Below are 27,326 nucleotides of genomic sequence, written 5' to 3'. Positions count from 1 at the left end.
ATGTTATAAAAAGCAACACAATTATGTCTGGTAGTTATGGTAACATGACGTGCTTGATTGTGACCTCAGGTAAAGGTAACTCAATTGTTTTTGTATGTTAATCCAGCGACAGTAAGACCCGGTGGAAACCCTCTATAACGCAGACTCCACTGTCTGCACACTTTCCTTTACACTGAGTGCAATATGGTAGCAATGCTGGGCTGGAGGCTGTGAATAATATGCATTTAGGACCAAGCTCATTACGCTACACGGTCCTTTAAATGGTCTTGTAACTCATATTAGATTCTTACGAAAGGCTGTGTTTTTTTGCTTTGGAGAAGATAACGGTCTCAGCTTGACTGCATTACAACTCGCTTTTCTTCAAACCACTGTAACTGAATCAAGCCTTGAATCGCCGCAGGGGAGACGAGCTGTCAAGATACTTATTACATCCGTTTGGATAGCTGGTGATGCTTAAAGTCACTATGCTCTCGTCCAGAGCAGGGGCAACCCCAGCTCCAGACTACTGGATAGATGGATCGAAGAAGGAGATCTTGGCTGACTACTATGAGTTGGAGTCCGAATTGGGACGGTGAGCATCATCTCGCTCTACAGTACTACTGTATTCAGTGTTCTCATGTTTTCACTGCCTTGATATCGCCAGGAGTCGCATTCTGATGATTTTCTGGTCTTTTCAAGCTATAATTTTAATAATATATTAGTTAGTGATCGAAGGACATGCAGCAAATGGTATTTCATCTATTATATAAACACTATTTTGTTTTAAATGGAAATAAATTCTGCATACAACACAGGAGAGAATGCATTCGTTTACCACAATTTCCTTCCTAGATTAGCATCCCCTGATGTTTTTGCTAAAGAAAACGATTATTAAAAACAATCAAAAATAATAATTGTCATCTAAATAATTGATATACAAATAATTGACAAGGCAATAAAAAGTTAACTGTCAATTTCCTTCATACCCAACCTGGTCAGAGCATTTAGTAATATTCTGTACGTAAATACGTTACTTTCTATTTAGTATGTTACGTTTTGTATGGTATGTATTCATTTGTGGATTTCCATCACCCATTTCGTATAATACCTTGCATTCGTAAACTATTCAGACCCCTTGAGTTTGTCCACTTACATTGCTCCCGAATGGCACAGAGGTCTACCTCACTGCATCTCAGTGCTTGAGGCGTCACTACAATAATAATAATAATAATAATAATATATGCCATTTAGCAGACGCTTTTATCCAAAGCGACTTACAGTCATGTGTGCATACATTCTACGTATGGGTGGTCCCATACGGTTCAAATCCAGGCTGTATCACATCCGGCCATGATTGGGAGTCGCATAGGGCGGCGCACTATTGGCCCAGCGTCGGCCGGGCTAGGCCATCATTGTAAATAAGAATAGGTTCTTAACTGACTTGCCTAGTTAAATAAAAAATACATGCGTAAAAAAAATTACAGCCTTATTCTAAAATCCATCACAATGGCAAAGCAACATTTTTTTTAATGTTATGAATGACAATTTGTATTATATTAAGTTGTAAAATGTACGATATGTTACGAATTCGCATAACCTATTATGCTAAGAATTTGCTAAATGTCCAACATGTTACGAATTAGCAAACGTATTAAATGTTACAAATTCTAGCTATGGTTAGGTTTAGGAGTAAGGTTAGGGGAAGGGTTAGCTAAAAGGGTTAGGGTTAGGTGAAAAGTTAGCTCAAAGGTTAGGGCAAGGATTAGCTAAGTAGTTGCAAAGTAGTTAAAGTTGCTAATTAGCTGAAATGCTAAAGTTGTCCGTGATGAGATTAAAACTGGCAATCTTTGGGTTGCTAGACGTTGACCTTTTTTTGTTTTTGCTTTAAGTAACCATCTGTCTTATTTAACCATACGAAATGTAACATATCATACTAAATGGAGTGTCTTGGATTTGCATACAGATTAATACGAAAAGCTCTGAGACCAGGCTGTCATACTGGTAATTGTCCTTTTATGACCATGGTCCACTGAGAAAAACACAACTCTGTTTGGTCATGTTTATCCTCATAGCACTTTTCTGTACAACTGTAAACACTTCCAAAGCATGAAAAAATAGATACAAAGAAGTTTTGCTCATCACTTTTTCTCGTGAGTTATAGCGGTACAATTAACATGATTTGAGATACTCTGTGGCTTACATAAAGCAAGTCACCTACCAAAACAGTCTCCAGGCAACGACATTGTGAGACAACAGCAGCAAGTTTGACGTTGTAATGTCACATGCACAAGTACAGTGAAATGCCTTTCTTGCCAGCTCTAAAACCAACAATGCAGTAATCAATAACAATGTAATACTAAAAATAACAAGGTAGAACAAAAACGCACTGTAGAACAAAAACACACAAGATATGGAAGTAAACAGCTGCTTTCATGGCAGATTATAACACATTCAGTAGGTGGTCTGGTGACATGATATGACCTGGTGCATGTTTTTTTATTTATTTCCTTTACGCCTTACATTCTGAACACCTGACTGAGGTGTATGTTTGTTTACTTGTTGATTTGGATCCCTATTAGTTTCTACAGAAGCAGCAGCAACTCTTCCTCCTGTGGTCCACGAAAAACACAAAACATGACAAGTAACATAACACTCATGCACTGATAGACAGGGAAAGTCACACAATAGGCTACAGTATTAAAGGAGCGGTATTGATCATGCGCTGGCACTGCGTTACATGGCTCTGGCTGTGCCGTCACAATCACACGAGAAGAGCCCTACTCCATATTCATAACTAATTGTATTATACAAGGCAGTCTGATAGCATCGGGACAACAGTTGCACTCAAGGATCTGCCACTGAGCCATAATCAGGGATATGGAATGGAGAGAGGGAATCTAATGCATAGAATCAGGGAAATTAGAGCCATCTACAGAAGTCCCAAAATGGACCTGCTTCTGCCCATGCTGCTGTTGGTCGTGAGCAGGGAGATGGTGGCCTGTTGAGTTTGAGTTAATTCAAGTTGGTAATTGATTTTGGTAAGATGAAATAGGTGATATTATATTTAGGGCTGAACATAGGCTATCCATATCTGTTGGCTCAGAGGAAGGGCCGGTGCCAGAAGGAATCAGTTGGACGTGCAATGGGTTCCATAGGGGGGCACATAGGACCTCCTATGTGTGCAAGCGTGTGCACATGGGTGTAAATATAATAGGCGGTGTGTGAGTTTCAAGTTTGGGGAAGCTTACAATTTATCCTACCATTTATGCCAATCTGAGTGGCAGTTATGATTATTTTATAGGCTTATACGAATTTTCATGGAACAGTTTCATTTCAATAATAACGTTTTAGTTTCTCAAAATCATCGTCTCAAAATTAATCAAACATCTGAATTAAAAAAAATAATAATAAAAGTAAAAATTAAACTAATGCGAGAGCACCAGCCTCTGCTATATGGACACGTTGATGCACCGTGATCTATTGGCAGCTAAAGAAATTAGCTAATGGAACAGAGACAGCCTATAGGCCAATAACTGCCATCGTGACCTAAATAAAATACATGTACATAGGCCTAAAGCCAATAAATAAAAACAGTATAAAATATCCTGATGAAAATGCAGGTTCTTTTAATTGCATTCATATATCTACTCCACCTGTCTGCCTCCCTTTTTAATCTATCTCTAGTGAAGTGAAACATTGTATCAAATCTGTGAGGACAGACGCTGAGAGACGAGAAGCAAGTACAGGAATTGAACTTTCTTTTATAAATATTTTTAAAAGTTTTTAGTTTTGTCTTATTGCTACTAAAGTGCTGTGATTGTGAAGTTGAAACGTACTGTATAGGAGCAACAATTGCCCAGCGGCAAAGTGGTAGGCCACACAAGGGGACCGCCAATTGGTAAAGCGCGCAGCGCCTAAGAATCATCTGTTCTTGGTTGCTACACTCACTCAGTTCCAAACTGCCTCTGGAAGCAACGTCAGGACAAGAACTGTTCGTCGGGAGTTTCATGAAATGGGTTTCCATGAACGAGCAGCCGTAAGCCATGCCCAATGCCGAGTATCTGCTGGAGTGATGTAAAGCTCGACACCATTGGACTCTGGCACATTGGAAACTCGTTCTCTGGAGTGATGAACCACACTTCCAGCAGTCCGACGGACAAAGCTGGGTTTGGTGGATGCCAGGAGAATGCTACCTGCCCTAATGCATAGTTCCAACTGTAAAGTTGGTGAAGGAGGAATAATGGTTTGGGCCTGTTTTTCATGGTTTGAGCTTGGCCCCTTAGTTCCAGTTAAGGGGAATCTTAACACTACAGCATACATTGACATTCTAGACGGCCATTTTTTGTTTCAACATGACAATGCCCCAATGCACAAAGCAAGGTCCGTACAAAAATGTTTTTTAGAGATCGGTGTGGAAGAACTTGACTGGCCTGTACAGAGCCCTGACCTCAACCCCGTCGAACATCTTTGGGATGAATTGGAACGCAGACTGTGATCCAGGGCTAATCGCCCAACATCAGTGGCCGACATCACAAATGCTCTTGTAGCTGAATGGAACTAAGTCCCCTCAGCAATGTTCCAACATCTAGTGGAAAGCCTTCCCAGAAGAGTGGAGAATGTTATGGCAGCAAATGGGGAACCAACTCCATAATAATGCCCATGATTTTGGCATGAAATGTTTGACGAGCAGGCATCCATATACTTTTTGCCATGTTCTGTAAATGTTTGAGCTTTGGTGCCTAAATAAAGGAATGGTCCCTTTTCAGAGCTCTCTGGTGGACATTTTGAATGTTCCTCCAGGGGCTTTTCGTGCAGGGCCATTCATTCTACCCCCTGGAAGTGTATATGGCAGCTTTTCCAGCCTTTTGCTAATCCTGCTTGTGGTAGAGTGCTTTGTAAGCAGCGTCTTTCCCACAGGATTGTGCAGGCTATTTCTATGGCAAAAGGCAGGAATTAGCTAACAGTGTATGTGCCCACTCAATTAAAGGGTTGCCTGCAGGAGATACTGTAAAAATATAAACGCCACATGTAAAGTGTTGGTTCCATGTTTCATGAGTTGAAATAAAAGATCCTATAAATGTTCCATAATATACACAAAACGCTTATTTCTCTTGAATGTTGTGCACAAATTTGTTTTCATCCCTGTTAGTAAGCATTTCTCCTTTTCAAAGATGAACCATCCACCTGACAGGTGTGGCATATCAAGAAGCTGATTAAACGGCATGATCATTACGCAGGTGCACCTTGTGCTGGGATCAGGCCACTCTAAAATGTGCAGTTTTGTCACACAACACAATACCACAGATGTCTCAAGTTTGGAGGGAGTGTGCAATTGTCATGCTGACTGCAGGAATGTCCACCAGAGCTGTTGACAGAATTTAATGTTAATTTCTCTACTATAAGCTGCCTCGTTTTAGAGAATCTGGCAGTACGTCTTTGATTTTTTTGTTGTTATTTTCTAATAACCAATGTATGTGTTCATGCAAGTGACTGACTGAACGAATTCTCACTATCTGTATCTGCTATTTGCAGCATGCCCAGATCCTTGTTTTGAGAATGAAATATATCTCAGTTTCTAGGTCTCAACTTAGAGAAGAAACCTCATGAGGTATTGGTCTGTCACATGCATGACCCAGTATTGGTTGGTCACATGAATGAAGCAAATGTTAATGATGAATTAATTATGAATGATGTATAAGCTAAATTATGCTAATGTAACTTGTCTGTATATAAGAGAACTAACTGGACTTCCCCAGAAGAGCTCCTGATCTTGGTGCATTAGTTTGGTTGGAACCTCTCCAGCACGCTGATAATAAAGAATGATTCATTTAAGATTGACTTTGAGTGTCCCTGTGTAGAATTTCCATGGCATATCCAACCGGCCTCACAACTGCAGACCATGTGTAACCACGCCAGCCCAGGACCTCCACATCCGGCTACTTTACTTGAGGGATTGTCTGAGACCAGCCACCAGGACAGCAGATGAAACTGCACAACCAAATAATTTCTGCACAAACTGTCAAACGTCTCAGGGAAGCTCATCTGTGTGCTCGTTGTCCACACCAGGGTCTTGACCTGACTGTAGAGGGCAAATGATCACCGTTGATGGCCACTGGCATGCTGGAGAAGTGAGCTCTTCACGGATGAATCCTGGTTTCAACTGTGCCGGGCAGATGGCAGACAGCCACAGCGTGTTCCAGGCGTCGTTTGCTGACGTTAACGTTGTGAACAGAGTGCATGTTTGGGATGTTCTGCATCGACGTGAACGACAGCGTGTTCCAGTTCCCGCCAGTATCCAGAAACTTCGCACAGCCATTGAAGAGGAGTGGGACAACATTCCACAGGCCACAATCAACAGCCTGATCAACTTTATTGATGCGGAGATGTGTTGCGCTGCATGAGGCAAATGGTGGTCACACCAGATACTGACTGGTTGTCTGATCCACTTCCCTACCTTTTTTTTTACAAAGGTATCTGTGACCAACAGATGCTTATTTGTATTCCCAGTCATGTGAAATCCATAGATTAGGGCCTAATGACTTTACTAATTTCCTTAGTAAAATTCAGTAAAAACTCAGTAAAATCTTTGAAGTGGTTGCATGTTGCATTTTATATTTTTGTTCAGTGTATTTGTGCTCTAGGAAGCTGGGAATCACCACAGACTTTTGTGAGGTTTTATCGCCTGAATTTCGCTGTCCCCAGTGTATGTAGCACACAGTGTGCTTACATCTGGGACAAAAGGTCATTAGGCAGCACGCAGATTGCACAATACCCAGGTACAGCAGGTTTTCCTGTCCGGTTAGAACTCTGGGTAGTCTGCCGTGGGCCATTTCATTTGGTCTCCGGGGTCGGCTTTGAGCTTGATTTCATATCCTCATCGCTGTGTTGTACCAAGTTGTCCGACTGAAAGGGAACGTACTGTTATGACCATTACTACTGTTCCCTGAAGGAGGGAAACGAGGTACAACACCCCATTTCCCTCCTTCAGAGATCAGTAGTTAGTCATAACTGTATGTTTTTTTTCTCTCTGCTCAATTCACATGGTCTGGAATAACTACTAGCCCTAGTTATACCATCAGGCACATTTTTAAAGCTTTGAACTCAGTCAGAGTCCAGAGTGAGCTACTGGACCCTGAGTCTAAGCAGACAGGCAGTAGCCCCAGATGAAGGCATAATGTAGCTGAATGTACTGTAGCGTGTCTTGCTCCTGAGAGTAGCAAGCAGCATCTCTTCTGGGATGACATAATGTTGCGTGAGTGCAAAACTGAAACAAGAGCAGCTTGTGTAATATATAGGCAGGCAGCATTGAGCTGCATCAGCAGAGAGATGCCTTCACTCAGATGACTTGTTTCGTTGGTTTAGAAAAGCTTGAGGGTTATTGTAATTACTGGGATTGGGAAAAAGACCCAGTAGCTTTTAAATTGAAGTTAATTTGTTATTTCCATCCATGTTGTGTAAAGCCACGTGACAGACACTGATACCTAGGCTCTTTGAGGACAACCTTCAGATGTGCAAAAATAGGCATCTTTGCCATCTGAAATAAGCTTGTCAATATCCTACATTGTTCTACATTAGTCACATGTCATGCTGGAGATGTTACACGTGATTAGATTTTGCCTGTTACTTATTAAAGAGGACGAGGTCAGTGTGGTTTCCTGGGGAAAATCCTGTTGTACCATTCAGAGGGCAGTTGCTTATTATTATTATTATTATTATTATTATTCCCCTCATCTGTGTCATCCTCTCCAGGGACAGTTAACTTTATTAATCTAATTTGCATATTAAGATTTTTGTAGAGAATTGGAGTAAGATGTAAAAGGACCCTTGAACACCAACGTGAAGTTCATAAGAACATGTCTAACTGGGTGTCAAATGAAAGCTAAGAGTTAATAAAAATAAAGGCATATATAACATTTGGAATAAGCAAAGGCTTTGATTTCTGGTCAAACAGATGGAAAAGAAGTCTTAGAAAACGTCTACCAGAAAGTCTTAAAAGGTATTACCAACACAGCAAAACACAATAATGTTGAAGTAAAGACCGCTGCCAACTCATATCAATACTTATATTTAGTTTTGGTGAAATTTTTCTGCCATCTGTATGTTTAAGAATCATTGCCTTGTGACTTGAAATTCCGTAACCAACAACCCACATATCTTTAATATATTTAAACAATTCTCTCATGAGGAGGGAGGATAATGAAAGTTCACAGAAGTAACAAGTAAAGGTAGACCTGTCAATTAGTTAGTGTTTGTATTGATATCAAATTTGTTTCTTAAATGATTAAAACTCGAAATTCCATTACCAAATTGGTAACGGAATTTCTGCAATTGAATTGGTTGCAATGGAAATCATACTGTAGTAGTCACAGATCACAGTTGGGTTCACAAGTTTGGACAGTACAGAACAGCACAGAGTGCAGTAAAGAAAAGTAGAGTTCATTAAAGCACACTAGAGTTGAGTAGACTGTACTGCACTGAACTCTACTCTTTAAAAAACAAACATTTATTTCACCTTTATTTAACCAGGTAGGCTAGTTGAGAACAAGTTCTCATTTGCAACTGCGACCTGGCCAAGATAAAGCATAGCAGTGTGAACAGACAACACAGAGTTACACATGGAGTAAACAATTAACAAGTCAATAACACAGTAGAAAAAAAGGGGAGTCTATATACATTGTGTGCAAAAGGCATGAGGAGGTAGGCGAATAATTACAATTTTGCAGATTAACAGTGGAGTGATAAATGATCAGATGGTCCTGTACAGGTAGAGATATTGGTGTGCAAAAGAGCAGAAAAGTACATAAATAAAAACAGTATGGGGATGAGGTAGGTGAAAATGGGTGGGCTATTTACCAATAGACTATGTACAGCTGCAGCGATCGGTTAGCTGCTCAGATAGCAGATGTTTGAAGTTGGTGAGGGAGATAAAAGTCTCCAACTTCAGCGATTTTTGCAATTCGTTCCAGTCACAGGCAGCAGAGAACTGGAACGAAAGGCGGCCAAATGAGGTGTTGGCTTTAGGGATGATCAGTGAGATACACCTGCTGGAGCGCGTGCTACGGATGGGTGTTGCCATCGTGACCAGTGAACTGAGATAAGGCAGAGCTTTACCTAGCATGGACTTGTAGATGACCTGGAGCCAGTGGGTCTGGCGACGAATATGTAGCGAGGGCCAGCCGACTGGAGCATACAGGTCGCAGTCGTGGGTGGTATAATGTGCTTTAGTGACAAAACGGATGGCACTGTGATAAACTGCATCCAGTTTGCTGAGTAGAGTGTTGGGAGGCAATTTTGTAGATGACTTCGCCGATGACGAGGATCGGTAGGATAGTCAGTTTTACTAGGGTAAGTTTGGCGGCATGAGTGAAGGAGGCTTTGTTGCGGAATATAAAGCCGACTCTAGATTTGATTTTCGATTGGAGATGTTTGATATGAGTCTGGAAGGAGAGTTTAGTCTAGCCAGACACCTAGGTACTTATAGATGTCCACATATTCAAGGTCGGAACCATCCAGGGTGGTGATGCTGGTCAGGCGTGCGGGTGCAGGCAGCGAACGGTTGAAAAGCATGCATTTGGTTTTACTAGCGTTTAAGAGCAGTTGGAGGCCACGGAAGGAGTGTTGTATGGCATTGAAGCTCTTTTGGAGGTTAGATAGCACAGTGTCCAAGGACGGGTCGGATGTATATAGAATGGTGTCGTCTGCTTAGAGGTGGATCAGGGAATCGCCCGCAGCAAGAGCAACATCATTGATATATACAGAGAAAGGAGTCGGCCCGAGGGTTGAACCCTGTGGCACCCCCATAGAGACTGCCAGAGGACCGGACAGCATGCCCTCCGATTTGACACACTGAACTCTGTCTGCAAAGTAGTTGGTGAACCAGGCAAGGCAGTCATCCGAAAAACCGAGGCTACTGAGTCTGCCGATAAGAATATGGTGATTGACAGAGTCGAAAGCCTTGGCTAGGTCGATGAAGACGGCTGCACAGTACTGTCTTTTATCGATGGCGGTTATGATATCGTTTAGTACCTTGAGCGTGGCTGAGGTGCACCCGTGACCGGCTCGGAAACCAGATTGCACAGCGGAGAAGGTACGGTGGGATTTGAGATGGTCAGTGACCTGTTTGTTGACTTGGCTTTCGAAGACCTTAGATAGGCAGGGCAGGATGGATATAGGTCTGTAACAGTTTGGGTCCAGGGTGTCTCCCCCTTTGAAGAGAGGGATGACTGCGGCAGCTTTCCATTCCTTGGGGATCTCAGACGATATGAAAGAGAGGTTGAACAGGCTGGTAATAGGGGTTGCGACAATGGCGGCGGATAGTTTCAGAAATAGAGGGTCCAGATTGTCAAGCCCAGCTGATTTGTACGGGTCCCGATTTTGCAGCTCTTTCAGAACATCTGCTGTCTGGATTTGGGTAAAGGAGAACCTGGAGAGGCTTGGGCGAGTAGCTGTGGGGGGGAGGGGCGGAGCTGTTGGCCGTGGTTGGAGTAGGCAGGCGGAAGGCATGGCCAGCCGTTGAGAAATGCTTGTTGAAGTTTTCGATAATCATGGATTTATCGGTGGTGACCGTGTTACCTAGCCTCAGTGCAGTGGGCAGCTGGGAGGAGGTGCTCTTGTTCTCCATGGACTTCACAGTGTCCCAGAACTTTTTGGAGTTAGAGCTACAGGATGCAAATTTCTGCCTGAAGAAGCTGGCCTTAGCATTCCTGACTGACTGAGTGTATTGGTTCCTGACTTCCCTGAACAGTTGCATATCGCGGGGACTATTCAATGCTATTGCACTCCGCCACAGGATGTTTTTGTGGTGGTCGAGGGCAGTCAGGACTGGAGTGAGTACTCTACTGTATCACTCGCTGCTCCCGAGTGGCGCAGCGGTCTAAGGCACTGCATCTCAGTGCAAGAGGCGTCACTACAGTCCCTGTTTTGAATCTTTCATCACATCAGGCCGGGATTTGGAGTCCCATAGGATGGCACACAATTGACCCAGGTTTGTCCGGGGTAGGCCGTCATTATAAATAAGAATTTGTTCTTAACTGACTTACCTAGTTAAATAAAGTTTTTTTTTTTACAATTTCACCTATGAAATACTCTTCTGTACTGTGTTGTACTTTTACTGAACTCTACTATGCTGTACTTTGAAGTCCAAACTTGTGAAACATAGACGTCTATGATTTGGTAGGATTTGGTCTTGTCTGGACCAATCAAATTTGATCTTGTTTGGGGCAGAACTCATTAAAATAAAAGCCAGTGTGTAGAATAATACTCAAATATGCAAAGGAGGATGTTACATATTTATACCTTTTGTTTTACCTATTTAGGATACATTACCATGAAGAGAATGACATTCATATCCAGAATTATATATTTCTGTAGATCAGGGACCCATGATGAAACTCCGTTACCGCAATTCCGTTACATGGTATAAATCCACGTCACCTACTGTAGTTCAATAACCAAAATAGATTTTTAGTCAATGTGTCATGTCATAGCTGAAACCCCATTCTTTCTGCAGACATCATTGAATCTTAATTCGGAGCAAATATTTAACTGAGTTTTAGGAAAACATGGCACATGAAAAGATTTGACCGAAATTCTGCACAGTTCTTCCAGTAAATGTGATTTTGTTCAACTTTGAAATGGTTTTTGTTTGAGATACATTTTAAGTACAAATTTGAGTCCGTTACAGTGGAATTGTAACAGTAAATGAGTATGACAAACATGGACATTACAAACAATTTAGCCTACCTAAAGAATTCCTTCCGTAAAGCAATATTGTCCCACCTAAAGTATTGCATTTGGCTGCAAAATTAAATGTCAGCATTTGTGGGAAAAGCTATATGAGCTTGTGTTGTTCATTGATACTAAATGTTTTAATGATGTGTTTGTCTTAGTGCTGTGGTTGGATATGACCATTCCAGAGTGATGAATATGATCCGTTAGTCAACTAGTGGAATTCATCACTGATGATCTGGGATGGAGCTCTCTGGCCTTGATGTCGAAGACCCATCTGTTAATTAAATCCCTCAACTAAATCTGATGATAGCAGTAGCTAATTTCCCTGTGTGCGTGTGCACATCTAGGGGAAAAAAGGTGGTCTCTACAAACTAAAAGGGTTCCTCGGCTGTCCCCATAGAAGAACCCCTTGAAGAACCATTTTAGGATTCCATGTATATCCTTTTCCACAGAGAGTTCTACATGGAACCCAAAAGGGTTCTCCTATAGGGACAGCTGAAGAACCCTTTAGTGGTGCAGGACAGACCAGGGTCTGGATATATGCAGATCGCAGTACAGCTTTATATGCAGATCTCTTTTGCCCGTCCCTCTTGAGCTTAGTGCTAGAACAGACAGCAACAATAAGCTTCATTCTCAGGGTGTCAGACCAACAATAAGCTTCATTCTCAGGGTGTCAGACCAACAATAAGCTTCATTCTCAGGGTGTCAGACCAACAATAAGCTTCATTCTCAGGGTGTCAGCCTCCGAGGCTAAATGGTCTAGCATCTTGACTCATATGCTGTGTCTACAATGACTTTCGAATGAAATAACGCTTATCTCTCCAAGAGTTGAGAGGCTCAACACAATGCTATATAATTCAAGTGTGAAATCATGGCATAAGGATGACAGAAACAATGCAGGGAGAAGTTGAATTGGGAGGTGGATTTATAAAGTGGATTAACACATGCGTTGACTAAAATAAATGAATGGAATAAGTGGGTAGTTTATTCAAGAACTGACTCAGATATTTAGACAGATTTTGTTAGACAATTACATAAGGAGGGCACATAGTAGACTATAGGCCTAACTATGTATTGCTGTAACTTTTTCAGTTCTTCGTTGTATCGTGGCATGTCTGCGTATTTCAAACTCTTACTCCTCTGCCAATGAGTGGCCATTTTGACGTCAGATAGGAAAGTGGTCATTACACGTGCTCTCATCCATCACAGAGAAGAAAGCAGGGCAAACTCATAAATATAGATCCCTATTTTCTGTACGACATTAAGATTGCATGATTTAATGAAACGAGGCATTGTAGAAATTACACGGGTGGATCCAAAGTGGAGTGAGGAGGGTACTCTAGGATGAGGTCATCTCGTCAACCTGAAAACAATTTAATGATATTTTGTTTATTAGTGTTTATTAGATTTGTGTTATTTGCTTAGGTAGGCATTTGCCTTTGCCCCCGAGCTGCACAACAATAGTGTACAGTCCTTTGCCCCTGCATAACAATAGTGTACAGTCCAAGTCTAGTTTCTCTCTCCTAAGACTCTTGGCTGTTGTTGTGGTTGGATTGAAGCTGTGAGCTGGCTGTCATGCCTGCCTTATGTCTGCTCACATGGACCTGCCGTGAGGGTATTTCCCACAGGAGGGAGGGAGGGAGAGGGGGGAGAGAGAGAATGTGGGAGATGAAGAAAGAGAGAGGAGGTTTGGGTGAGAGGCAGGGAAAGAGAGAATGTGTGGTAGGGGCAGAGAGGCAGAGAGGATGTGTGTAGGAGTAAGAGAGAGAGGGAGAGGGAAGAAAATCTGTTCTGTATTTCTGGTGTAATGGTGAGTATCGAGGTCTGGACACCTAATGAGAGCCCAAGTGCTTTCCTCTGAACACAGAAGCTGCTTCTCTCTCTCTCTCTCTCTCTCTCTCTCTCTCTCTCTCTCTCTCTCTCTCTCTCTCTCTCTTTCTCTTTCTCTTCCCTCTCCCCACTAATTTGTAAGCTGTGCTACCAAATTTGATTTATTTGCACATTGGAGGCGCTCCAATAGCCTACCTTTCTCTATACTGCAGACAGCACAGTATGTATCCCTCTTGCTTTCTTGAAGCCGTTATAGCAATCTTCTCTTTAAAATGTCATATCAACTCCTCTGACAATAGCAGGGTCATGTTGTACCTGTAAAAGATTTCACATGCAAAGTGGAGCTCTTATTCAGAACTAACAGTACTACTTACGTTTGAATAAATACAAAGTAGATCTTTAGTTGGCTTTGTAGCTCAGGGCCCTCATTTCAAAAGTGCTTATCTAGAATCATCCTCCCCTGTCCATATAACCGTATTCCGCACTCCTACTCTGACAAGCCCTGGGCTTTTAATACCAAAGGAAACACAATTAATGACCCCGAGCCAGTGGCCAAGGTGTCCGAACCGCTGAACACATGACAATGTAAAAATCTAATCAAATCCAACTTTATTTGTTACATGTGCCGAATACAACAAGTGTAGACCTTACCGTGAAATGCTTACTTACAAGTCCTTAACCAACAGTGCAGTTCAAGAAGAGTTATGAAAATATTTACCAAATAAACTAAAGTAAAACGTAATGATGGTGTTGTATTCGTGTTTGGCCATGCAGTCTTGGGTGAACAGGGAGTACAGGAGGGGACTAAGTATACATCCCTGAGGGGCCCCAGTGTTGAGGATCAGTGTGGCAGACGTGTTGATGCCTACTCTTACCACCTGGGGGCGGCCCATCAGGAAGTCCAGGATCCAGTTGCAGAGGGAGGTGTTTAGTCCCAGGGTCCTTAGTTTAGTGATGAGCTTCGTGGGCACTATGGTGTTGAACGCTGAGCTGTAGTCAATAAACAGCATTCTTACATAGGTGTTGCTTAAATCCTGAAGGAATAGAGACCTAATCTCCATGTTTGCCTACTACTCTTAGAATTTATAGGCCTATGGGATTGTGGTGAAATTTGTCTACCTAGCGCTCAGATTTGAACGTGTCAGTACAGAGAAAATACAACGCTGAGTTTCTTTGGGAGAATTGCCAACTGACGCTTCAGACAAACACTCTAGGCAGTACGCAGCCATAATGGAAGTAAAGAAGAACCTCATCAAAGCCTATTCACCATTTCCTTGCGCTGTTTGCACATCATGTCCCTACCCACTTGACAGTTGCTCTTGTATCTTAACTGTGTATTCCCTCTGCATTTAGGGGAGCGACATCCGTGGTGTGCAGATGTCGACAGAAGGGAACACAGAAGCCATTTGCGGTGAAAACGCTGAAGAAGACAGTGAGTTCTCGCTGTATATTCTCCATGGAGTCTTCGTGCAGTCCTTTTACCCAGAGACTACAACACGCTAAAGGTCCTTCCTTAACCCAGGTCTGTTTTGTGTCTGCAGGTGGACAAGAAGATAGTGAGGACAGAGATAGGTGTCCTACTTCGACTCTCTCACCCAAACATTGTGAGTGTTCTACAGCACTTTTGGGCTGTCCTTGCATGGAATTAACAATTGCTGTTGTGTTTTTTTTATCAATGCGGAATTTATGTTTGTTTTGTTTTACTTCTTCCAGATCAAACTAAAAGAGATATTTGAGACCCCGTCAGAGATCAGTCTGGTCTTAGAGCTTGTGACTGGAGGAGAGCTATTTGATAGGTTAGTTAACTGCCCTAATGGTCACACACACACACACAAACACGCACACATACTCTCTTTACCATTCCTCTGTTACAACAATCGCAACACATGTTATTCTCTCAGGGTTGTGGAAAAGGGCTTCTACACTGAACGGGATGCTGCTGATGCTGTCAAACAAGTACTAGAAGCCGTTGCAGTGAGTTGACTTCCTTCCTCTGACGCCTGTCAAAACGTAGGCCAATAAATGTCTAGCAAGCTCTTGACATACTGTAAAACCATCACACATTCACTCCGCCTGTCTCCTTATCGATACATTATAAAGGGCAAAAGGGAAATGGAAGGCTTTTTCCGTAATCAAATCCCAAATTCACTGTCATTTGAACCAGCACTGTTGGATCAACAGTGGACACGGTTTAAGTTCACTTCATTGCGCTATCGCATAACCAAGCGTGCGTCTCTCACTGAGCTATCTTTGACATCTTATCCACATGGCCATATGTCATATGGCATGAACTTGTTAGTGTCTTGTAAGAGATCTCCTTCCATGGTCCTCAGTTAGCAACAAATTGATGTTGCCAAGGAGATTAAATAGTGAGACAGACAGGGAATTTTTAAAACATCGAAACCAGCCTAGGACTTGGTGTTGTAGTCAGTTTACATGACGCAACAGCTGCTGTTTTCCCAACGGGTCGACTCAAAAGAGGACAACCGGGCTTTTCTTAAAGTTTCCTTGTGTTGTTGAGCAAGTGCTGAGAAAGTGTTTGTTCCGTGTTGATTTGGAGTGATTCCTTTGCATTGTACACGGCCACTTGAAAGACAGCAGAGAGCTTCTGCAGTCTGTGTTACATGACAAACTCCTTCTGGATATCTAGCTAAACGTCCCAGTGGAGCATTGCGGTAGCCTCGTTTCCCGCCAATCTCACTGACACATACATCTACATTTAAGTCCCCACTCTGTTTGTGACAGATTCCTTCATTATAGGCCATTCATTTGGTGTTAGCATCATAACACGTTGATTCTTTTGGACACGTTATGCTGTGATAACGGAGAATCCGGAGATTCTTTGTGACGTTTTTTTTTTACTATTTTTTTTATTTTTACTACTACTTTTTTTTACTATGTCAAAAGACGGTGTTAGGCTAAGGTTCTTGATATTGATTTTACCATTGAGAGCCTATGCATCTCAAAATAATATTTGTCCTCGTTGGCCAAATACATCGGCTGGCCCACCTCTCAGGTAGGCCCTGCTTTACTTTCTCTGGCAGAAGAGCACCACAGTAAATTTTTTATTTTATTTTACTAGGCAAGTCAGTTAAGAACAAATTCTTATTTTCAATGACGGCCTAGGAACAGTGGGTTAACTGCCTGTTCAGGGGCAGAACGACAGATTTGTACCTTGTCAGCTCGGGGATTCGAACTTGCAACCTTTCGGTTACTAGTCCAACGCTCTAACCACTAGGCTATGCCGCCCCACAGCGAGTCGTTGGGTTACAGTACTGTACGAATAGCTTTTTTTTTGTGGTGCGGGGGCATCCGTGGGAGGCGTGGGATGTGGTGGAGGCTACTGTTTTAGCTCCTTTCCTCCTTCTCTTCTTCCCTCCTTTCCTCCCTCCCACACTCCACGTATCGGATGAGAGGAGAGGAGAATTCCCCTCTGACATCATAGCGAGATCACACCGGGGGAGGGGGGGGGTCACAATACATAGTGTGGGGAGAAAATGATGCCTTCGTTCACTGTGAATAACGTCTGTTCAACCCAAGCAGAAAATATGTCTGTTTTGTTTCGTAATAAGTGTAGCTCCTTCAGTGCCAACTTTGATGCTTAGAAATGTATTGTCAGTGCCAGTGGAATGGAATGTGGTTTTCTTTAACAGCTTTATGTTAAGAGTTTACACAAGAAACCAGGGATTTGGATATACACCCACCCACAGTGTGCAGATGATATAAACCGGTATCATTATCGAGACAGTGAGCCATAGACTTGTCAGAGGAGGTCTACATCCATGACACTACAAAGTCTGAGAACACATTGCTTTCCCTCACTCAAATCCCACCTTTGTCTTTCCAATGACCAGCGTTACCAAGGCAGCTGCCTTGTGCTGCTGTTTTCTGTAACTGTGCAGAATTCCATGGCCCACGCTGCCTTGTTTGATGAGTTACTGTGGTAACACAGGTGAAAGTCCTCGCTGAACCCCAAAAACAGTTTAAAACATGTTTACATCCAGTACACAGTATCATAGAACATTGTTTAACAGTGTAATACACTGTTTTGGCAACAGTAAGAAAGAGGTTGTGAAAAGTAGTTGAACTTTGCATTTTGCTTATACATTTTTAACAGTGCGCTATAATGCAGGAATGTTACTGTTCTGCGTGGAAAAGGAACTGTGGGGGTAGATAACGCCCCCAAAATACCTAACAGTCCAGCTCCATACTCACCACCAGACAGATCAATAACACTATATGTGTATAGGAGTCAGTTATGCTGCTGTCTTGTGTCTTTGGGCAGTACCTGCATGAGAACGGCGTGGTGCACCGAGACCTGAAACCCGAGAACCTCCTATATGCCACCTCAGCACCAGATGCTCCCCTCAAAATAGGTGGGTGCGTAAGTCAATACACTGTGGGATTCACTACGATTATCCCAAAGAACATCCATTGAGCCTGAACAAACTCTGCTGTGCTATCAGATACAGAACTGAGATATTTGGGGAATCAATGCCAAAGAATCTATTCTATTCTTTTCTTTTGTTTTCCATTCTATTGTACAGGTGTTCTATTTTATTTTATTCCATTCTACTATTTTATTCTAATACCAGATAATGAGAACTTCCAGAAATAGGCATGATCTCTAATACAGCTCTCTTTCTTTTTGCAGCTGATTTTGGACTGTCAAAGATCATTGACGATCAGGTCACAATGAAGACAGTTTGTGGTACACCAGGATACTGTGGTGAGTTGTAACCCATTACTGTGATGCTATTTCATTCACTTGGAACAAAGTAATAGACAGTGCCATTTCAGACATAGCAGATTGTTGTTGTTTTGGTCATGCATGCTTTACCTGCCAAGTTTTGAGCAGAGATAAGTACCCTGAGGATAGTTTGCACTGTATATTGTAATACTTATCCACATACTACATAGTAAGTTCTTCCTTGGATTAATTAGTGACTAAGATTTCCTTACTCTGTTTTTCATCTCTGTTTCTCTCCCTCCTCTGTGTTGCCCCCCCCCCCCCCCCACATCCTGTGCTTCTCTTTCCCCTCCTTCCCTCTCTATCCTTCCCCCCCTCTCTGCCTCCCTCCAGCCCCAGAGATCCTGCGAGGATGTGCTTATGGACCTGAGGTTGACATGTGGTCGGTGGGCGTTATCACTTACATCTTGTAAGTGACACCAGCCCCTCAAAAGTGTACTGGAACCGGAACCCTGAATCACATCATTGAAAATACATCAGTTCCTTTTGACACTGAACAGTTTTGTTCTTTTGTTAGCAGAAAACAACAACAACAAAATGCATCAAGAATGTGTGTTGTTTATTTGATAAGAGGAAGTACAGACCCTTTTTTAATTGCATTTTTAGGCCATTTTGGTTTCTGGATCAAGGGTGTTGGTGCATTCATGTTTAAGAGCAGCTGAGTGTTTTTTTTATCTCCTCACATACTGATTGGTATACATAGTATGTGGGTGTGCGTTCCCCGTTATACAGCAAGCAGTAGTTCAACTGCAAGCAACAGCATTCAGAAGAAGCACAGTGGTGTACAGACTACCAGTTAATTAATATTAAACTGTAAAAAAAAACATATTTTGAAGGCACATCAATCTGGGAGAAAAAGAGAGGGAGTTTCTTGTTATTCTGTCCAACATTTAAAGGCAAACCATAGTGTGAGGAGGATTGCCATCTCCAATAGAGTTGTAGCTCAGGCCCCTGCGGCTGTCAGAGCCTGTCAGACTGTGCCAGCCAGTGAATCAATAGACAGGAGCTGTCTGTGGTTGATGTATACCTCATTTTTCATCCTCCCTCTGACAGGCTATGTGGCTTTGAACCGTTCTTCGATGATAGAGGGGACCAGTACATGTTCAAGAGGATCCTCAACTGTGAATATGAGTTTGTCTCCCCCTGGTGGGACAATGTGTCCCTCAATGCCAAGGATCTGGTGAGTTCTATGTACTGTTACCAGGGGTCCAGAGGTTACCACAGTTCAGCTGCCGGGTTGACATTCCCCTCTGGTACCTAGACCTAATTGATAAATCCGTAATTGGTGCAGAATGCAAACCTAACCAGCATGAGGGTTCAATTCTTGCCCTGTCGACTACTGGCTTGGCTTCTGAAAAAACATAGTGTGCTGTACTTCCAGAATGACCTTGCAGACTTTTATGCCTGCACTTTAGCATCCGAACGCTTAGACCATGGGTTAAACAATGGCGAACGTGCATAAAGATGGCAGAATTCCGATATGACGTCATTGTTTTAGCACTATCGACACTGAGTTTTTAAACTGCGGCACGCGATATGGTTCAATGTGCCAATAAATCAACACAATCTACTTTTTTTTCCTCTTTCGGTTTTTCAAATTGCCGCCGTCCTGGAGATGAAATTGGGATCATTTATACTCTGCTAATGACCATACATAAAAAAAATAGAATAACAGAGAGCAATGTACAATAAGGTGAATTTAGCAAAACAAGGAATTTGTGGTAAGTGCATGGACCTCCATCTTTATGCACCTCTGCTTTTGGTTAGGCATATGGTTGCGTGCTGCATTGTAGCATTGGGTCAGGTCGACTGTTTCCCAGCTGAAGGGTCAGTGGGAGTGTGTCCATGTAGGTGTGTCTGATTCATAAAATAAGATAAAAAGGAGGGTAACTAGACTACATCCATCTCCTACTGTATTTCTGCATTTTATCTCCAAATTATGAACTGGGCCGACTTGTTATGGGGACAAAAGGAAACTGCATAAACAGCATCCAAGCAAATAATGAATTCAGACTCAGTCTCAGTGACCCAGTTACTAACCATATGCTACTGTATGTGCTGCTGTCCTGTAGGTGAGAAAGCTGATTGTCCAGGATCCAAAGAAGCGGCTAACGACCTTGCAAGCACTGCAGCACCCCTGGGTGACTGGGAAGGCAGTTAACTCAGCCCATATGGACACTGCTCAGAAGAAACTGCAGGAGTTCAATGCACGCCGAAAACTCAAGGTAGGTACAAAAACAAATTCTGTCTTTTTTTTGTACAGTAGTTGAGGGCAAGTAGTACCATGTATAATTTATTGATGTCTCGCCATTTTAAAGTTAGGATTGTGTGCTTGTGTCAATATCCTTTGACTGAATACAGTTGAAGTCGGAAGTTTACATACACTTAGGTTGGAGTCATTAAACTCCTCTCATTCCACTCCACACATTTCTTGTTAACTATAGTTTTGGCAAGTCGGTTAGGACCTCTAATTTGTGCATGACACAAGTAATTTTTCCAACAATTGTTTACAAACAGATTATTTAACTTATAATTCACTGTATCACAATTCCAGTGGGTCAGAAGTTTACATACACTAAGTTGACTGTGCTTTTAAACAGCTTGGAAAATTACAGAAAATTATGTCATGGCTTTAGAAGCTTCTGATAGGCTAATTGACATCATTTGAATCAATTGGAGGTGTACCTGTGGATGTATTTCAAGGCCTACCTTCAAACTCTGTGCCTCTTTGCTTGACATCATGGGAAAATCAAAAGAAGTCAGCCAAGACCTCAGAAAAAACTTGTAGACCTACACAAGTCTGGTTCATCCTTGGGAGCAATTTCCAAACACCTGAAGATACCACTTTCATCTGTACAAACAATAGTACGCAAGTATAAATACCATGGGACCACGCAGCCAACCATACTGCTCAGGAAGAGATTAGTTCTGTCTCCTAAAGATGAATGTACTTTGGTGCAAAAAGTGCAAATCAATCCCAGAACAACAACAAAGGACCTTGTGAAGATGCTGGAGGAAACGGGTACAAAAGTATCTATATCCGCAGTAAAACGAGTCCTATATCGACATAACCTGAAACGCCGCTCAGCAAGGAAGAAGCCACTGCTCCAAAACCGCCATAAAAAATCCAGACTACGGTTTGCAACTGCACATGGGGACAAAGATCGTACTTTTTGGAGAAATGTCCTCTGGTCTGATGAAACAAAAATAGAATGGTTTGGCCATAATGACCATCGTTATGTTTGGAGGAAAAAGTGGAAGGCTTGCAAGCCAAAGAACACCATCCCATCCGTGAAGCACGGGGGTGGCAGCATCATGTTGTGGAGGTGCTTTGCTGCAGGAGGGACTGGTGTACTTTACAAAATAGATGGCATCATGAGGAGGAAAATTATGTGGATATATATTGAAGCAACATCTCACAACATCAGTCAGGAAGTTAAAGATTGGTCGCAAATGGGTCTTCCAAATGGACAATGACCCCATGCATACTTCCAATGTTGTGGCAAAATGGCTTAATTGAGGACAACAACGTTCAAGGTATTGGAGTGACCATCACAAAGTCCTGACCGCAATCTTATAGAAAATGTGTGGGCAGAACTGAAAAAGTGTGTGTGAAAAAGGAGGCATGCAAACCTGACTCAGTTACACCCGCTCTGTCAGGAGGAATGGGCCAAACTTCACCCAACTTATTGTGGGAAGCTTGTGGAAGGCTTCCTGAAACGTTTCACGCAAGTAAAAAAAATTAAAGGCAAATACTAATTGAGTGTATGTAAACTTCTTACCCACTGGGAATGTGATGAAAGACATAAAAGCTGAAATAAATAATTCTGACATTTCACATTCTTAGGATCACCACTTTTATTTTAAAACTTCTGGGGCAGTATTGAGTAGCTTGGATGAAAGGTGCCCAGAGTTAACGGCCTGATCCTCAGTCCCAGTTGCTAATATATGCATAGTATTATTTGTGTTGGATAGAAAATACTCTGTCGTTTCTAAAACTGTTTGAATGATGTCTGTGAGTATAACAGAACTCATATGGCAGGCAAAAACCTGAGAAGAAATCCAAACAGGAAGTGGAAAATCTGAGGTTGGTCGATTTTCAACCAAGCCCCTATTGAATACACAGTGGGATATGGATGAAGTTGCACTTCCTAGGGCTTCCACTAGATGTCAACTGTCTTTAGAAACTTGAATGAGGCTTCTGCTGTGTTATGGAGCCGGATGGGAGCTCTTTGAGTCAGTGGTCTGGCAGAGAGCCAGGTCCAGGTCACGCGCATTTCACATGATTAGCAACCTGCGTTCCATGGCTTCTCTACAGACATAGGAATTCTCTGGTTGGACCTTAATTGAAGATTTATGATAACATCTTAAAGATTGATTCTGTACTTAGTTTGACATGTTTCGTCGACCTGTAATATAACTTCTTGAAGTTTTCGTCCGACGTTCGGATGGACCTGCACGAGCATTTGGATTTGTGTACTAAACGCGCTAACAAAAGTAGCTACTTGGACATAAATAATGGACATTATCGAACAAATCAAGCATTTATTGTTAAACTAGGATTCCTGGGTGTGCATTCCGATGAAGATCGTCAAAGGTAAGGGAATATTTATAATGCGATTTCTGATTTCTGTTGACTCCAACATGGCGGATAATTTTATTTTCTGAGTGCCGTCTCAGATTATTGAATGGTTTGCTTTTTCCGTAAACATTTTTTGAAATCTGACATAGCGGTTGCATTAACCTTTGCTCCTACCTGGCAGGCAGGCGTCCCATCTAGAGCTCTGGAAATGCAAATGCGCTACGCTAAATGCTAATAGTATTAGTTCAAACTCAAACGTTCATTAAAATACACATGCAGGGTATTGAATTAAAGCTACAGTCATTGTGAATCCAGGCAACAAGTCAGATTTTTAAAATGCTTTTCGGCGAAAGCATGAGAAGCTATTATCTGATAGCATGTAACACCCCAAAAGACCCGCAGGGGACGTAAACAAAATAATTAGCATAGTCGGCGCTACACAAACCGCACAAATAAAATATAAAACATTCATTACCTTTGACCATCTTCTTTGTTGGCACTCCTAGATGTCCCATAATCACTATTGGGTCTTTTTTTCGATTAAATCAGTCCATATATAGCCTAGATATCGATCTATGAAGACTGTGTGATAAACGGAAAAAAATAGCGTTTCATAACGTAACGTCATTTTTTAAAATTCAAAAAGTCGACGATAAACTTTCACAAAACACTTCGAAATACTTTTGTAATGCAACTTTAGGTATTAGTACACGTTAATAAGCGATAAAATTCATCAGGAGGCGATGTAAATTCTATAGCTGTCCGTCTCGAAAAGATGTCTGGAGAGAGCTCGACCAAAACATCCGGTCGGAGACCGGAGGGAATCGGTTCCCTTGATTCGGTTTGACCAAGAATCAAAGCTGAATCAAATGACAAGACTCTAGACATTGTGTGGAAGCTGTAGACACTGAAACCTCGGCCTCATGTAATTCGGTTCACTTTGAACAATTCCTGGAAGTGGCGCATGGATATTTATTTCCATTTTCAGTGATCAGATTTTCTTGCACTTTTCAATGAAACGCACGTTCTGTTATAGTCACAGCCGTAATTTAACCAGTTTTATAAACGTCTGAGTGTTTTCTATCCACACATACTAATCATATGCATATACTATATTCATTTACATTTACATTTAAGTCATTTAGCAGACGCTCTTATCCAGAGCGACTTACAAATTGGTGCATTCACCTTATGACATCCAGTGGAACAGTCACTTTACAATAGTGCATCTAAATCTTAAAGGGGGGGGGTGAGAGGGATTACTTATCCTATCCTAGGTATTCCTTAAAGAGGTGGGGTTTCAGGTGTCTCCGGAAGGTGGTGATTGACTCCGCTGTCCGACTCCGTTGACTCCCTGGCCTGAGTAGCAGGGCGCTGAAATGTTGTGCGATTTTTTTTAACAGAATGTTCGAAAAAGTAGAGGGTCGACTGAAGAGGTTAAGGAGAGGTACATCTATATTTCCATGTCTAACAACTGTATTTGTTGACATTTATAATGAGTATTTCTGTAAAATGATGTGGCTCTCTGCAATATCACCGGATGTTTTTGGAACTAGTGAACTTAACGCGCCTATTTATACTGAGATTTGTTTATATAAATATGAACTTTATCAAACAAAACATACATGTATTGTGTAACATGAAATCCTATGAGTGTCATCTGATGAAGATCATCAAAGATTAGTGATTAATTTGATCTCTATTTGTGCTTTTTGTGACTCCTCTCTTTGGCTGGAAAAATGGCTGTGTTTTTCTGTGAGTTGGTGGTCACCTAACATAATCGTTTGTGGTGCTTTCGCTGTAAACGCCTATTTGAAATCGGACACTGTGGTGGGATTAACAACAAGGTTATCTTTAAAACGGTATAAGATGCATGTATGTTTGAGGAATTTTAATTATGAGATTTCTGTTTTGAATTTGGCAACCTGCACTTTCACTGGCTGTTGTTATATCATCCCTTTAACGGGATTGCAGCCCGAAGAAGTTTTAACTGACCTAAGGCAGGGCATTTTTATTAGCATTAAATGTCAGGAATTGTGAAAAACTGAGTTTAAATGTATTTGGCTAAGGTGTATGCAAACTTCCAACTTCAACTGTATATTTGGAATGCAAACAGATACAAACATATACTGAGTATACCAAACATTAGGAACACCTTCCAAATATTGAGCTTATCCCCCCTTTTGCGTTCAAAACAGCCTTAATTTGTTGGGGCATTTTACAAGGTGTCGAAAACGTTCCACAGGGATGCTGGCCCATGTTGACTCCAGTTTATGTCAAGTTGGCTGGATGTCCTTTGGGTGGTGGACCATACTTGATACACACGGGAAACTGTTGAGCGTGAAAAACCCAGCAGCATTGCAGTACTTGACACAAACCGGTGTTCCTGGCACCTACTACCATACCCCGTGCAAATGCACTGACATCTTTTGTCTTGCCCATTCGCCCTCTGAATGGCACATCCACAATTCATGTCTCAATTGCATCAAGGCTTAAAAATCCTTCTTTAACCTGTCTCCTCCCCTTCATCTACACTGATTGAAGTGAATTTAACAAGTGACATCAAGAAGGAATCATAACTTTCACCTGGATTCACCTCATCAATCAATATCATGGAAATAGCAGGTGTTCTTAATGTTTTGTATACTCAGTGTAAATGATTGCTATAATTTGTTTATTTATCTGCACAGTCAGAGTGGGCCTGCACGTTAATCCTAAACTATGTCAATGAATGATTTGTTTGTTGACAGGCTGCAGTAAAGGCCGTGGTGGCCTCGTCACGATTGGGCAGCGCTGGCAGTCACGGCCACGCTGACAACAGCAAGAACAGCAACTGCAACAGCGCCACCAATCAGGAAGGAGCACAAGAGGAGCAGCCACGGAACGATCAGTCACAGATCCAGGAAGGATCCTAACTGTGGATCTCCTCTGTTGTTGCATGTCACCCTGTGAAGCCATTCTACCCTCCTGTTGGACTGTGAGGTTTCTGAGAGGAACCATATATGGTCTCACCTATACTGGAGATACTCCGCCTGGCTTTATTACATGTGACTGATTTAATTAAAGGATGTACAACCATACTGACTCAGCACATTGCAACAATATGCCACAAGTATTTTAAGTACACATGAAACCAGAGTTTACGACTGCGCATGCCCATTTCTTAACTCACAAAACAACTTCACTGGATGGTTTATTTATTCCATTATACCATGTCATAACTGCAAAATGACATCCAAGTGTTCACAGTATTCATTTGCCGGTTTATAGAGTAATTCATAACGATGGTAATCATCATGCTGCTCTGGTGGCAGAATATAATATAGACTGGAGAATTGATTTAGGTTGATTTGCATTACTGGTTGAGTAGGCCAACAGTATCTGTTTGGAGAACGGGTTGGGCACATTTTTCAGATGGTCATAAACTGAACCTTTATTACAACGTCTAAGGAGAATGCCTTATTGTATCTTATTAACTGTGTTTTTACACTCCTTTTGTAAGAAATATTGAGTATCTTGTTAAAGGTCCAATGCACCTGTTTTTTTTTATCAGAATATCTAATAATTTCAGGGTAACAATATCAATTAAAATAGTCAAAAGAAACAAAAATTGCTTCTTAGCAAAGACCAATTTCTCAAGCAAAGAATTTTGCTAGGACTGTCTGGGAGTGATCGGAGTGGGGAGGGGAAAACTGAAAACTAGCTGTTATTGGTAGACAAAAGTGATGTTATTTAAAAGTGTAGAGTTGTTTTACAATTAAGAACTTTTTCTTTTGTATACCAAAATGGTTGTGTACAACTGAAAAGGCACCCCAGTTTTTTTTATTGCCAAATACACAATTTTCATGGAAATTGAAGAGTAGATATTCAGTGTCAAAATTGGTTGAGTCTGTTGCTTTATTCGATAATATCCCACCTCTGTCATGTACAATGGAAGAGGCTGTTTTCTTGTTGCAAATATTTCTCTCTCATTAATCCATTAACTGACATGCCTTGTAGTTGAATGTTTGTTAGTCTACAAAGAAAAAGGTTGGCTGTGTATTGAATTTTTTTGCATGATTTTGCCTGCAGTATAAAGGAATGTTGTGGTTAATATATGAAATGTATTCAACAACGGTTGTCCATTTGCATGTGGGAATGTTGAATTGAACTGCTGCGGTTGTCTGTTAAAATGCCCATTAGTTTACTTACATCTCATGACAGATGCAATCTGTGTTAAACAGTGAAGTATTAGAGGCCTTCTGAAGGCCCCAAGACGTCAACTTGATATTCATTTTATATGCTCAAGGGAACATTTAATCATTCAGTGTCGTCTTAAAATGGTTACCATTAGGATTGATTTGGTATGGACTGCAGGAGAAAAAATTAAACTTTACAAAGTTATATGTTTGAGTGGTTTTGTATATCTGACAGCTTATGTACTTTTTGAACAAATAGTTTTATCAAGTAAAGAAT

At 41.6% G+C, this 27,326-nt stretch overlaps 1 protein-coding gene across 2 annotated transcripts; it reads left to right on the top strand.

The window, feature by feature from the left end:
- Window positions 1-38: 38 nt before the first annotated feature.
- camk4 (calcium/calmodulin-dependent protein kinase IV) lies at window positions 39-27,224 on the top strand. 2 transcript variants are annotated; one of them, XM_046368093.1, is made up of 11 exons: window positions 39-571; window positions 14,893-14,971; window positions 15,081-15,143; window positions 15,253-15,335; window positions 15,441-15,513; window positions 17,825-17,915; window positions 18,194-18,268; window positions 18,623-18,698; window positions 19,343-19,469; window positions 20,362-20,518; window positions 25,622-27,224. In XM_046368093.1, the coding sequence occupies exons 1-11, from the start codon at window positions 450-452 to the stop codon at window positions 25,684-25,686; spliced, it is 1,011 nt and encodes a 336-aa protein (XP_046224049.1). In that variant the 5' UTR covers window positions 39-449; the 3' UTR covers window positions 25,687-27,224. The 2 variants fall into 2 exon arrangements, with proteins under 2 accessions (XP_046224049.1, XP_046224048.1); XM_046368092.1 differs by having other exon boundaries at window positions 42-571; window positions 20,362-20,514.
- The last annotated feature ends 102 nt before the right edge of the window (window positions 27,225-27,326 follow it).

The sequence above is a fragment of the Oncorhynchus gorbuscha genome, linkage group LG11 (genome assembly GCF_021184085.1).
Source record: "Oncorhynchus gorbuscha isolate QuinsamMale2020 ecotype Even-year linkage group LG11, OgorEven_v1.0, whole genome shotgun sequence".
NCBI lineage: Eukaryota > Metazoa > Chordata > Actinopteri > Salmoniformes > Salmonidae > Oncorhynchus > Oncorhynchus gorbuscha.
This window is presented reverse-complemented; position numbering and strand designations above follow the sequence as displayed.

Bases quoted from the DNA above. Each gene is read 5' to 3' on its own strand.
- camk4 (XM_046368092.1), top strand. From the start codon at position 450: ATGCTTAAAGTCACTATGCTCTCGTCCAGAGCAGGGGCAACCCCAGCT. The intron at 15,144-15,252 runs GTGAGTGTTCTA...TACTTCTTCCAG, and splicing joins GACTCTCTCACCCAAACATT to ATCAAACTAAAAGAGATATT. The intron at 15,514-17,824 runs GTGAGTTGACTT...GTCTTTGGGCAG, and splicing joins AAGTACTAGAAGCCGTTGCA to TACCTGCATGAGAACGGCGT.